Source organism: Carassius auratus, chromosome 37 (genome assembly GCF_003368295.1).
Source record: "Carassius auratus strain Wakin chromosome 37, ASM336829v1, whole genome shotgun sequence".
Taxonomy (NCBI): Eukaryota; Metazoa; Chordata; class Actinopteri; order Cypriniformes; family Cyprinidae; genus Carassius; species Carassius auratus.
The window spans coordinates 13,042,840-13,055,216 of record NC_039279.1 but is presented as its reverse complement, the minus strand read 5'-3'; the positions used below and the strand labels follow the sequence as shown (position 1 = coordinate 13,055,216).

Below are 12,377 nucleotides of genomic sequence, written 5' to 3'. Positions count from 1 at the left end.
ATGGCAAATAGGTGACACGGATCAGTTGTTATGGTCAGTTACAAAGTTGTCTTTGACAATGGTCATTTTACAGAAATATCTGACCACCATTTTCATCTGCATAATCAATCATGTTCAAACATTGCTCAGAGCTGTATAATAATGATAATCTAACTTAACTGGTTCTTCTAGGTGTGCTGATATTTTAAGATGGGATTTGCTTAACAATACATCACCAATAAAGGACACTGAACTTGGGAAGCCCAGAGCAGTATACTGCTTCAAATGCCTAATAAAAGATTTTAATTTGTCATCCCTTGTTGGTCCCTTGGCAATGTTTGTGAATGTATGTTAGAAAGGCTTATAACGTCTTATTACACAATGACAGATTTTCTGATGGAAAATGAGTTATTGATGATGAAAAGCTATTCATTTTCCTGCCGCTTATTCGGGACTAGGTCACAATTGTAGCAGGCTAAAGAGGGCAGCCATCACACACTTTTATCCAGCAATTTTCTCCAGTTTCTACTGAGCGATCCCAAGGTGTTTCCATGCCAGGCAAAATATGTGTTCATGGTGTGTTCACTTCTCACTGCTGTGTGTGTGCACTTGGGTAAAATGCAGAGCACTAGTTCCGAGTATGGGTTACCCTACTTGGCAAATGTCACGAGTTTCACTTTCACATGCTTCAACCTACCCTCACTTGTAAACCAGACCCCGAGATACTTGGACTTGTACATTTTGGGAAACAACTCACCCTCTACCCAAAAAGGACTATCCACTTTTACTGGCTGTGAACCATGGCCTCAGATTTTGGGGTGCTGACCCTCACCCCCACTGCTTCATGCTTCCAAAACTGCCAAAGTGAGCACGTAATGTCACAATATAATAAAGCCTTCAGGAGAGTTCAGCACTCACTGGGAACAGGCTTTGTTTATTGCCAAGAATGCAGACTCCGCTCTTGTGCTACAGGTCTTGTAACTGCATAACCAGCCCCAGTAACCCATACTTCCATAGTGCCTCCCTGCCACACGATACCCCAGAGAACACAGTTGCAAACTTTCTCCATGTCAGCAAAACACATACAGTATACTGGATAAGAAAACTCCCACATCCCCGCCACATCTGGAGCAGAAACCTTCCTTCAGAATTTTTCCTTCTTCACATGAGGGTAGACAAAATGCCAGATTCTTCTTTCCAGGCAACCTTTTAAGACATTTTCTTATCCCCTTTTTTTCAGCCTTCACTCTCTTCTGAATTTTTCGACTCAGTGACCTCCAATTCCAAAACACCTTCTCCTTTTGCCTGACAAGCTCCCTTACCATTGGTTTCTAGCAATGTGTTCTCTGGTTCCTGCCACAACAGGCACCAGAATCTTTCCAGCCCCAGTTTCAAGTTTCTAGCGGTCCCCTTCACAAAAGAGGCTTTAAACAGGGCCTAATTGGACTCCCATGTCCTCAGCTTCCTTGGTATAATGTAGTATTTTCTCCATTGGTGGTAGTAAAAGATCATCTGGATAAATGTTCCCAGTTCAACCTAACAAACTTGTTTGGGTTTGCCGGGTCTGTCCTTTGTGTACATTATGGCGAATTCATGATGACCTGAGAAGTCCATGGACAGAACACCACTCAATTTCAAAGCAGACCGGTCATTCCTCACAGTCACTCCCCCTCAAGTTAATTATTTGAGCTCAGTGCATGAATACATTCTATTATTAAACACATTTCACAGTCAAAAGTTGCACTATTCTCTATGCACTTAGACTATGCACTGTGTGATGTACCATTTAGTGTATGAGATTAGAAGGGTAATCTGAAGTTTAAGCCTTTTCTCAGTTGAAGGCAAAATATTTAAAACGCACATAATGAAATGTAAGCTATCTTATTACCCAAACTGAAAATGAAAATGTATTTAAATGCTTTACTACTTGTCAATAGCTGCGTCCCAAATGACACACTATACACAATGCACTCATACACCATGTACTTGTGCACTATGTACTCAACCATGTAGTGTATGAGTTATGTTTATTTTGTCATCAGCTTGAAGTCTGGTAGCCCCTCCCCCTATGCTATGTAATTAAAGCTGCAGCAGTTGAAGGAATGGTAAAAAAAAAAAAAAGGTAAATGAGAGATTAATGTGTATTGTGGTGACTGAATGCCAAAGTGGATTTAGGAGAGGAGGGAGTACTATGGATGCAGTGGTGTGTTTAGAAGATGAAATCAGAAAAGCACAAATAAATAAAGAGGTGGTGGTAACAGTATTTTTTTGATGTTGAAAAAGCCAACACAGTCTCACCCCTATTCGTCACATACTGCCGTTTGGTCATTTCCCCCTCACGTCCATAAGCAACGTTGAGGGTACCCCCTATTCGTCACTTGACAACGTAGAGGAGGGTCGTCCGATATTTGAATGCAAATCCCTCATCTTTGGATTTTGACGAACCTGGCTTATCCATCTAGCGGTTTTTCTGCGCTGGAAAGTATGGTTTCAGGCGATTAATTTTAATGCTGCTAATATTATGTTAATGTATTTTGCAGTAGCATGCTGCGCAAATACTGTTACAATCATTAATTGGTGAAGTGACCATATATTTTATTGGAGCAGAAACCCTGTTCTAAATCGGAATCACGCCTTTTTTCTTTTTTAATATAATTTTGGGCTACATTAAAATGGCATAATTGCAGGACTGCATATTTGCTGTAGGCTTAAACATGCCTTAATTTAAGTGGGATATTTTTAATTGTCGATGGTATATTTGCAATGGCTTATAGTATATAGTGAGCCTGCTTTGTTGGGTTTTTTTTTTTTTTTTGCGACCAAAAAAATAAATAAATAAAAAAAACACCTCAACAACAAAAAAATACCAATAGCATACTTTTATAGACCTTTCATCTCAATACTAATTATGAAGTTGTGATAAATAGCCTGCTGCGGAAATGTTTATATTACTTAATATGGACATATCCTTTGGCAAAGAGATGGATGCATTCTGGGGCGTGATGTGTTAAAATGTAATTGCTAACATATACCCATGTTTCCTTAGACATTTCTGCTGACCCCTTTAAAATTTTGAGCGAGGATATAAAATATTAAGACTGTACTTTTTCATTATGATTTATATTTTGGCGCAATTTTGTGCAGCGCGTCACTGTGCGCGACCATCACAGAAACCATTGCCCATGCCCAGCGCGATTCCACCACGGTAAGTCACTTACAACAGTCTAATAAGCAAGAGAAATGAATAGGCATTTAAACGTCCAAAATTAATACAATTACGAGTTTATATATATTAAAAAACATGGTGTGTGTGTGTGTGTGTGTGTGTGTGTGTGTGTGTGTGTATATATGTATATAAATTCTATTAATAAACTTATTTTGAACGTGTAAATGCTTATTAATGGATTATTGGGGGATATATATATATATATATATATATATATATATATATATATATATATATATATATACGATATACGATATATATATATATATATATATATATATATATATATATATATATATATATATATATATATATTATAATATGTAGTATGTATAATATGTAGTCACACAATGACTTCTTTTTAAAATCATTCATTTTTTTTATGATATTGTGATTGCATGTAACTTATCAACCAGAGCAGCATTTACTTTACATCTTAGCCTAGTAACGTTAGTTATTCATATTATAATATGTAGTTTGGTGATCTATTATTTTTTTATTTGTTCTTCTCTTCCTCTGCAGGTTCAACAGCTCATTAGCATGCACCAGGAAGCAGAACCATCCACCAGTCAGCCTTCCACCCGTAATCCATCCACCAGCCAGCCATCAAACAGCAAGCAAGATGTTAGGTGGATTAAGAGGGACAGTGATGGAAACATTATTTACAGCAGGCCCAGATCATCCCGGAAACAAGCAGGTACAATTTTTTTATTACATTAATGTTAATTAATATGTAGACTGCAGATCTAGTTTTGCATCTTGGAATGGTATACAACATGATCAAGTCATGGGTCTGAATTAGAACATATCTGAGGTTATTATTACGTACCTGTGTCTAGCATCAGGTAAAGTTTGTGTCATTGAGTGTAAAAAGTAAAAAAAAATGTTGCTACATCAGGTCCCAGTCACAGCCAGAGTCGAAAGACTGGTGTCTCTCATATCAGGGCTCCGGAAACCAGTGCGGAAATGACCAGTGACTTTCTTTCCATTACTGCAGGTGTGTTATTTATTTTGACTTCACTGGTTCAAACAGTATGTTCATTTATTATAAATTGGCCATTGTTCAATGCTATTCTCTTTTATTATAATAAACTACTGTTTTTAAATATTTTGCCTTGTTTTAACAGAGTCCTTCCTTCAAGAGCTTAAAAGCTCATTGTTTGAGGACATACATGAGGATGAAACGGCACTTCAAGCCTCAACAGACTGGTTGACCCGAAAGAGCCTCATATCAGGGTGGTGGGAGAAAGAGAGACCCCGACTGGTCAACACCATGGTGGCTCGACAACATGTGGCAAAACGGATCTGCCAACATTGTGGAAATGGTCCAGCCGTTATCCGTTGTTGTGACTGCCGACCACACCCATTCCTCTGTGGCCAGTGTGATGTCAGGGTCCACCGAGGTCACGTGTTCCACAACAGGGATTCGATTACCCATGCATTCTTTAATCCATTGCCTCCCACAACTTGTGTTGTGGAGAGGGTTCTAACCCAGTGTGGTAAGTTGTAGTTCTTAAAAGTCACATTCTTAGACTTGACTGAAAAACTGATAGGTCGAAGAAGCCGTCAAGTACATCTTGTTTAAAATAGTTGCCAGTAAATAAATGTTATTCTTTAATGCTTATCCATGTGTTTTTTTTTTTTTTCAAGAGCGTCTTGTACCTTTGGAGATGCCAGAGACAATATGCGGTTGTCAACGAGTATCGTCCAGTGTCATCGCAGGACAGTCCATAGTTGTGGTTACAATGAATGGTAAGAAGAACTTACTAGGTTTGGGTGGGGGTCACTTCTGTAGAAGTGTCTGCAGAATTTCACCCACAGCTATTTGCTGATCACACCTTGTATACTCCCTCATCACAATTATGCACATATACGGATCATGAATATGTTAAATTCATACATGTTACATTGTGCAAGAAATTTTCTTTATCATGGCTGCAAATCTAGAGGTTTCAATAGGTTGTGTGTTCATTTAGATTGGATGGGCCCAAGTATGTGATGGAAAACAATTAACCTTTGTTTGAATGGGGATAGTTAATTTGCCTGACAAAAGTATGACTTCCAATAGAGTGCCTTACAAAATGTTTGTAGAAGTGTCCTCCTGATTCACCTTAGTCACAGGTTCCCATATCAGTTGTCAGAATGACACACTTTGGTCTGTCAGACTTAACGTTGTGTATATATTTCCTTTTTCCAGGGCGATATGATCTCAGATTGCCTCAGATTAGATGCAAAGCATGTGAAGCCACTTGGAGTCCTGGAGTGGATGACCTGATCCGTAATGACTACTGGCCGGCCACTTCTCACTATTCAACTGTGTATGCAACAGATGTCCTTTTTTCTTTTGAAGAGCTGAAGATGGCAGCACCAGGGATATCTAGCCAAGCATTTCTTAGAATGCTGGATCAACGCACTGTTCGCTTTGGCCGTGTAAGTATTTGTGGTAATAATTGCGTAAATCCATAAATTATACTATGAGGGCATTATGGTGATGATAGTACACATGAACATTTACACTGTTTAGGAAACAAATTGTTAAATTTAGACCCTTTATAAACAACCATAAACTCATGTTCTCTTATCAGCAGTTTGCACTGAGACATTTCTGAAAAAAAAAAGCCCAGGTCATTCTGAAGATCTCAACTTCAACTCCATTGGCTACAGACTTTGACATCTCCTCAATTTTATTTCCTGATCCCAGAAGTGTTCCCTTGGATTAATGGCCCAAACATAGCACAGGCTATATGGAACAATATGGAAGCTGTTGTTGCTCTCTTTGTGTATAGATTTAGACTGAATGTCAAACAATATCCTGTATTTTTAATGGCCAGGTCCCCCAAATACATCAGTGTATAGTGTATGAGTGAAGTCTACACATTGTTTATTTCCTTTGATATGTAGTACAAACATTCCAAAATGTATTTGATCCGTTTTACTGTTCTCCTTTGTTCTCTTTTACTGAACTCTTCTTTGAAACAGAATGGAAACATCACAGCAGACAGCTTCCGGAAAAGCTTCTTGGAGTGGGAAGCTGTCCGATTCGAAGTGGACAAATTATGCCAGGAGGACCACTTTAACTGCCCAGACATGCTTGCAGTATCCGTTGATGGAAACCGTAAGCACTACAGATTCAAGAGTGCAGCTAGGTACTGTGTGTGCATGGATGGTCCATTACTTTGAAACTAACTGCTGTGAATTGAAAATCATATGAATATTTAAACTTAACATGTATCTCTTTTATTTAGATCGGAGGAAAAAGCCATCTTTGATGGCGTGTTCATCGCGAATGATGATGACGTCGCAAGATTCGTGGACTACGTCCATACCTCAACCAGTCATGTACACTTGCACAACTTCACTATATTTACCCATAAAACACCAAGTCCTACAGAGCACTTTGTTTGAACAAGTTTGGACTGTTAACCATGTTCCATGTTTTAGGTCTCTGGAAGAGGTGTCTGTGGAGGGCAATGGTCAGCGGCTCGTGAAACGTCTCAGAAGTCCTCAGGAAAAACAGATGAGGAGGGCCTGGAACTTGCTGTATGTCGTCATGGGGTTCTCCTTCGTGCCCTCAATATGTTCAGGGGCGAAATCTTTGCCTACCCCCTGTACCTCCAAAAGCAAATGGCCTGTAAGCCAGTTACATTTTTTGCAATGGATGTGGCATGCAAGTACTGGCCTTACCTCCAGAGAGTGACAGAGAAATGCCCTGAGCTTCAGGATCTCCTCAACATGAGGCCATTTCTTTCTGTTTTTCATGCCAAAGCTCATGATTTCAAATGTGAGGTAAGAAAAAATGATTGTCCATTACATTTTCTTTCCCTGAAATCCTGCATAAGATTGTTGCCACTTAGGTTTAGTTTTTTTTTTTTTTTTTTTAAAGGTAAAATGGAGTGGAGCATATCAGGAGGGGGCTGGTTCGACTCTTGGCGAAGAGGTGGAGCAGTGCAACGCCTTCCTCTCGAGGACTGCTGTTACGACAAAGCACATGTCAAAAGCGGGTAAGGGAACCAGTAAATTTTGATCCTGATTACACTGGTGAGCCACTTTGAGCTTATGCATATATGCTGACTCTGAAAATATAAATATCTGAATATATTAAACACAAATGGATGGATCGATTACAAGACCATCATCCTATTTTATTTGATGTAAGGATAATAAGGTAGGGCAGTTCGAAAATAAAAACACATCAGAGTACCATTCACCTACTGTCCTGCCATAGTGCTCTATGCCATTTAAATACTGTCCTGCATCACTGTTTCATGCTTTGTCTTCCCTGTCCTGTGCAATTACCTCACCCTTTCATGGGACAGTAATCAAATGGCACAAGACAGCAGATTAGTACCATAGTACTGTACTGTAAGTTATTATGTCTCAAAAGTTTGTGATTCAAGTCTGCACATTTTCTTCTCCTACTGCTACTGGAAAGAAGGGTGAAAATCTCATATTTTTTTATTTTTGCAGGACGCATTGACATGCTGACAATCATGGCCATGCACTGGAACCAACAAAAGTTTGACAACTTGGCTTCTACCCTTGCCCGCCGATATCGGAAGGTAAAGACACCAGTTTTCCCTAATGCAAAAATATAGACAACACTTGCCCAGATATTCTTCAATATATATTAAATGTACGGATGGTTGTATGTGTCGTGTCAGTTGTATTTTTTAGTGTCTTGATATACAATATTACATGTTCATATCACATATATTGATAGTCCATGTATATAAGAATATACTGTATATTTTATTAGTTATGTAATAGTGAAGGTACTTCACAATCCTTATCAACAATAGTCAAAATGGTAGGCGTTTCCCTCAATGTCATTTATGTTTGAAGGCCACAATAGCCCTGCAATGCCAGTTGCATAACCTGGAGGCCATGAAAACAGAAATGGACGTCTCTGACAATCAACTGGAGAGGTGGATCATTGATATCAATGAGTGGGCAGAAGGTAGGAGATACTGTTTTATACTGTTTGATATGGTGCTTGATGTATCACTTCTGACTTATCTTGGCTGCAATTCCAACAATTGCAGACAATAAAGAACCTAACTAGCCTAACTATACTCAACCTTAGATACTATTGTAGCCTCTCAGTTACAGAAAAATATAAAAGGGTTTTGGATTTTGCTCATACACAACAAATAACTTTTTTCATTGAATCAAGAAGCATATTTCTTATTTCTTAATTTCTTCCTCTCAGCAACAACATCCCCAAATGATGCTGATGTTGCCGCTGTTGCCAGCCGAATTGAGGAGCTGGTGGCAAGTGTTAAGAGGAAGTCCCCTTTACAAGGATAGTGACGGATGCAAAGGACGTGCCCAAATCCGCCGAAAGATCAGGGAGGAAAAAAAAAATCTTAAATTCTGTAGTGGAAAAATATAACACCTTGGTTCCTAATGCAGAAAAACTGACATTGGACACCATTCTATGTGACGAGATTGTTTGGCCATGGCAGCTTACCCACGGTGGTATGTACACAATTCTGTTGACTGTGTGAAATAGTCACATAGTGGGACAAAATCTGTCATGCCTCGATTTTAACCCCTGAAAATCTTTAAACACTAATCTTAAATACAACCGACTTATGTTTCATCCATGTATTCCAGACTCTGTAGATCTAAGGACAAAGAGGAAGGCGTTCGACATTGTGATGGCAGTAAGGAGACTTGAGGAGGAGAAGAGGATTCTTATTGCAGAGATGAACAAGCATTGGAAGTCTCTTTGCTCCCGTGCAGACACCTTGAAGCAGATGTCATCCCAGCTTGCTAATGTGACATCAGGTATGTATTTGTTATTATTGGCATACATTACAATATTTCTGAATGTTTCTAATTAATAAAGGCTCAATGTGTTTTAACATGTAAGGTGAAACGTGGGGCCTGCTTCAAGATGGTATCCGAGGTCTAAAGAGCTTGACATTGAAGAACAAGCAAGCAAGCAACAGCCTGGCAAAGCATGCAAAGACATTTTATGTTCAAGTTCTGACTGAAACAGAAATTAACTTTGATAGTCATTCTGAGGAATACGATACCAGTAGTGACTCTGAGCAAGATTAAACATGGCCAGAGTCCTTTTTTCTGCTGTTGTGTGCTGGGGAGGGCTGCTGGGACAGGTTGGTAAGGAAAGCTGGTTCTGTGTTTGGCATGGAGCTGGAGTTAAGTAGCAGTCTTCTGTCATGCTCAACATTGAGGAGGTCCTTTGTCCCCAGGGCAAACCAGCAACTCAATTTCATAGAGAAGATTAGGGGCATGAGTCTCACCCTGCGCCAACCATTACATCACTTTGTCTATTGTCTAGTATCCACTATCCATTTGACTTTTCTTTTAAATATATATATATATATATATATATATATATATATATATATATATATATATATATATATATATATATATATATATATATATATATATTTATAAGTTTCTGTTGTTCTATCTATTTTAACTTCTTTGTGTTCTTTTTGTTAAGCAGTACTATTATGCTCAGACTCTTTTTTCCATAGTCATATGAAATAGCAAAGTTTTGCACTGATGAAATCCCTGCACTGTTACTTTGCACTACCACCACTGCAAATCACTCCACAGCTGCCCATCATTTATCACAGGGTCATTCCCTACCAGGTCTTTGTATTCACTTGACATGCTCTTCACTTTTTACATTTGTGATTTTTGTTATGTGTCTGAGTTATGTATGTTGTTTTTGTGATTGTATAAGCTAATAAATGCTTTCATGCTTTAATATGCTTTCATCATGACAATTTTTCCAATTCCTAGATACATCTTACATCAGGGATAGGCAACTCCGGTCCTGGAGGGCCACTATCCTGCAGAGTTTAGCTCCAACCCTAATTAAACACACCTGAACAAGGCAATCAGTGTTTCGGGATTACTAGATAGATACAGGCAGGTGAGTTTTTCTGAGGGCTGAAGCTAAACTCTGCAGGATAGTGGCCCTCCAGGACCAGAGTTGCCTATCTCACATGGATACACAGATAACATTTATTCAAAAGATAATATGGCTAAATCTATCAATATTTATGTAGATGTTTTCAAGGTATTCAATACATTATTTTAATAATATAATTTCAGTCTTATTATTGGTAAAACATTACAGTATGCTGTAAGACAGAACACTACAATGTGGGCAGAGTGGGTCACATGTGAGTCCCATATCCTGCAATGCAGGCCAGGGGGTCTTCAACGCCAGTATAGCTTCAATGTACATATTTAGTCAACGGTTTTGTCACCAGCAACAACACTTTGCTCAGTTTGAACTTTTTGAGTGTAGTTGAAGCCCATTCACAGCAGTGCACCCATCCCAGCCCGGAAGAACTACAAATAACACTAGCCTTGTAACTTGTGTTCTGTGGTGCGTTTCTAGTGGAAGCTGTATTTTTAAAATATAGTGATATTTTCCTCATAAGCAGAAGTTGGCAATGTAGAATTTTGGATTTACCCTTTTTGGGGGGGGGGGGGGTGGAAGGATGGGGAACACACTGGTGTCATCAGATTTAAAAATGTAATCGTTAGGTCAAAATAGCTTATTACCATATTTGACAGTGTTTACGGTTAAACATGGACACCATATCTGCATGACAGCTAAGGTCCAAAGCTTTCTATAAAAGCTGGTACTGTGTGTGTAGCCTTCAAAACATTACTGGGTTCAAGATTCAGAGCAGAGGTCAGTAATTCAAATCAGGAGTAATGTATTCTCTCAGACTCACATATGTTACTGTTGAGGCTGAGACCTTTTCCCAGTGATGTGCTTGCTATTAGTCCTATGGCAAGTGTTTTAATTTTTACATATCATGAAGTCCACTTTGCAGCAATATCCTTCTTTTATGGTCCCCAGAGGGAATGCCTTGAGTTCAAATGCTTCACAGCTAAGACTTAAAAGTATTATGTTTATTCATACACCCACATATTAAACACAACAAAGTAAGATGTAGCCAGATTTGAAACACAATCCAAAGCCAATCTTGCAATCTCACACAGCACGCTTATATCATGAAGCTATTGCACACGACTGCAGCTTAGAGCAATTAATTTACTTTTTTTTAATTGAGGTAGGTGTAAATTAGAGCTCATACTTGGCAGAGAATTGTATAAAAGGTAGCAAAAATTTTACTCAGTGAAGTACCAAGTTTTCTTCAATTAATTAGAGAACGAAAAATGCAATGGCACAGGTCAAACATGTATATTTAGTTCAACAACAACAATTAAAATGAAACAGCGGAACACTGAAAAATACAAATAAAACGGAAAGGGATTAAAAGGAAACTCCATCATTTCAACCCTCATGCCATCCTATATGACTTTTATTTATCAGATGAACACAAACTAAGTGTTTAAATTGTGTAAAAATCATTTCTCTTTATATAATGCAAGTGTATGGGAAATCCAAAAATGACACTTGAAAAACTATACACAAAGAAAATATGACAGACCATGCAACCCCATTAATGAATCACTGTCTTCTGAAGTGAAACTATAGGCATATGTAAGAAAAATACAAATAACAATATTTAAATCTTTACCGTCATGTTCCCTTCGTGTGGTTTCTGAAGTGGTCCTGTCCCCTTGCATTATATGGACAAAAAATCTTGCTTGTGTTCATGTGAAGAAAGAAAGTCATGAACATCTGGAATGACAGAGGTTAAGTAAAAAGTGAGAGAATATTAATTTTTGGGTAAACTATCCCTTTAAAGAGCAAGATGTGATGGAGAGGCTAGAAATATATTCCAGACAGAATACAAGAATGCGTTGAATTAATGAGGAGAGTCCTAGAATTAAAACATACAACGTTAAAGTTTTTAAAGGCCACTTTATATGTTTTGTCTATTCAACAATGTCACTGCTAAAAGGACAATTCATCTTTTAAATGTTTGTTTGGGGCATTTAGAGATTTAACACATTTTGATAAAGAATTATTTGTGACCAATTAGATTAATGAGAAAAGCATGTAATTATTAAGATTAAAAAAACTATTCACTGACAGTCCTAATTCCTACTTAATGATTCACTTAATGACATTGTAAATACAACTTATCCACCACCTGATAAAAACATCACTAAACATGAACAATTAATTTAGCATATAATGTTTATCTAAACACTTTTTTGGAGATTTGTAACATTTAATAAAAAAATTCCACCAAAAAAT

At 38.1% G+C, this 12,377-nt stretch overlaps 1 protein-coding gene and 1 pseudogene across 1 annotated transcript; both read left to right on the top strand.

Annotated features, from left to right (window-relative positions):
* The first annotated feature begins 3,547 nt into the window (after window positions 1–3,547).
* LOC113056266 (uncharacterized) lies at window positions 3,548–9,523 on the top strand. Its single transcript, XM_026222899.1, has 14 exons — window positions 3,548–3,902; window positions 4,104–4,202; window positions 4,333–4,704; window positions 4,856–4,957; window positions 5,403–5,635; window positions 6,185–6,351; window positions 6,451–6,544; window positions 6,647–6,991; window positions 7,089–7,206; window positions 7,673–7,764; window positions 8,048–8,162; window positions 8,415–8,683; window positions 8,822–8,995; window positions 9,081–9,523. The coding sequence occupies exons 1-12, from the start codon at window positions 3,746–3,748 to the stop codon at window positions 8,510–8,512; spliced, it is 1,992 nt and encodes a 663-aa protein (XP_026078684.1). The 5' UTR covers window positions 3,548–3,745; the 3' UTR covers window positions 8,513–8,683; window positions 8,822–8,995; window positions 9,081–9,523.
* LOC113056503 (serine/threonine-protein phosphatase CPPED1-like) overlaps window positions 8,800–12,377 on the top strand; it is a 20,847-nt pseudogene continuing 17,269 nt past the window's right edge.

Bases quoted from the DNA above. Each gene is read 5' to 3' on its own strand.
- LOC113056266 (XM_026222899.1), top strand. From the start codon at position 3,746: ATGCACCAGGAAGCAGAACCATCCACCAGTCAGCCTTCCACCCGTAAT. The intron at 4,203-4,332 runs GTGTGTTATTTA...TTGTTTTAACAG, and splicing joins CTTTCTTTCCATTACTGCAG to AGTCCTTCCTTCAAGAGCTT. The intron at 4,705-4,855 runs GTAAGTTGTAGT...TTTTTTTTCAAG, and splicing joins GAGGGTTCTAACCCAGTGTG to AGCGTCTTGTACCTTTGGAG.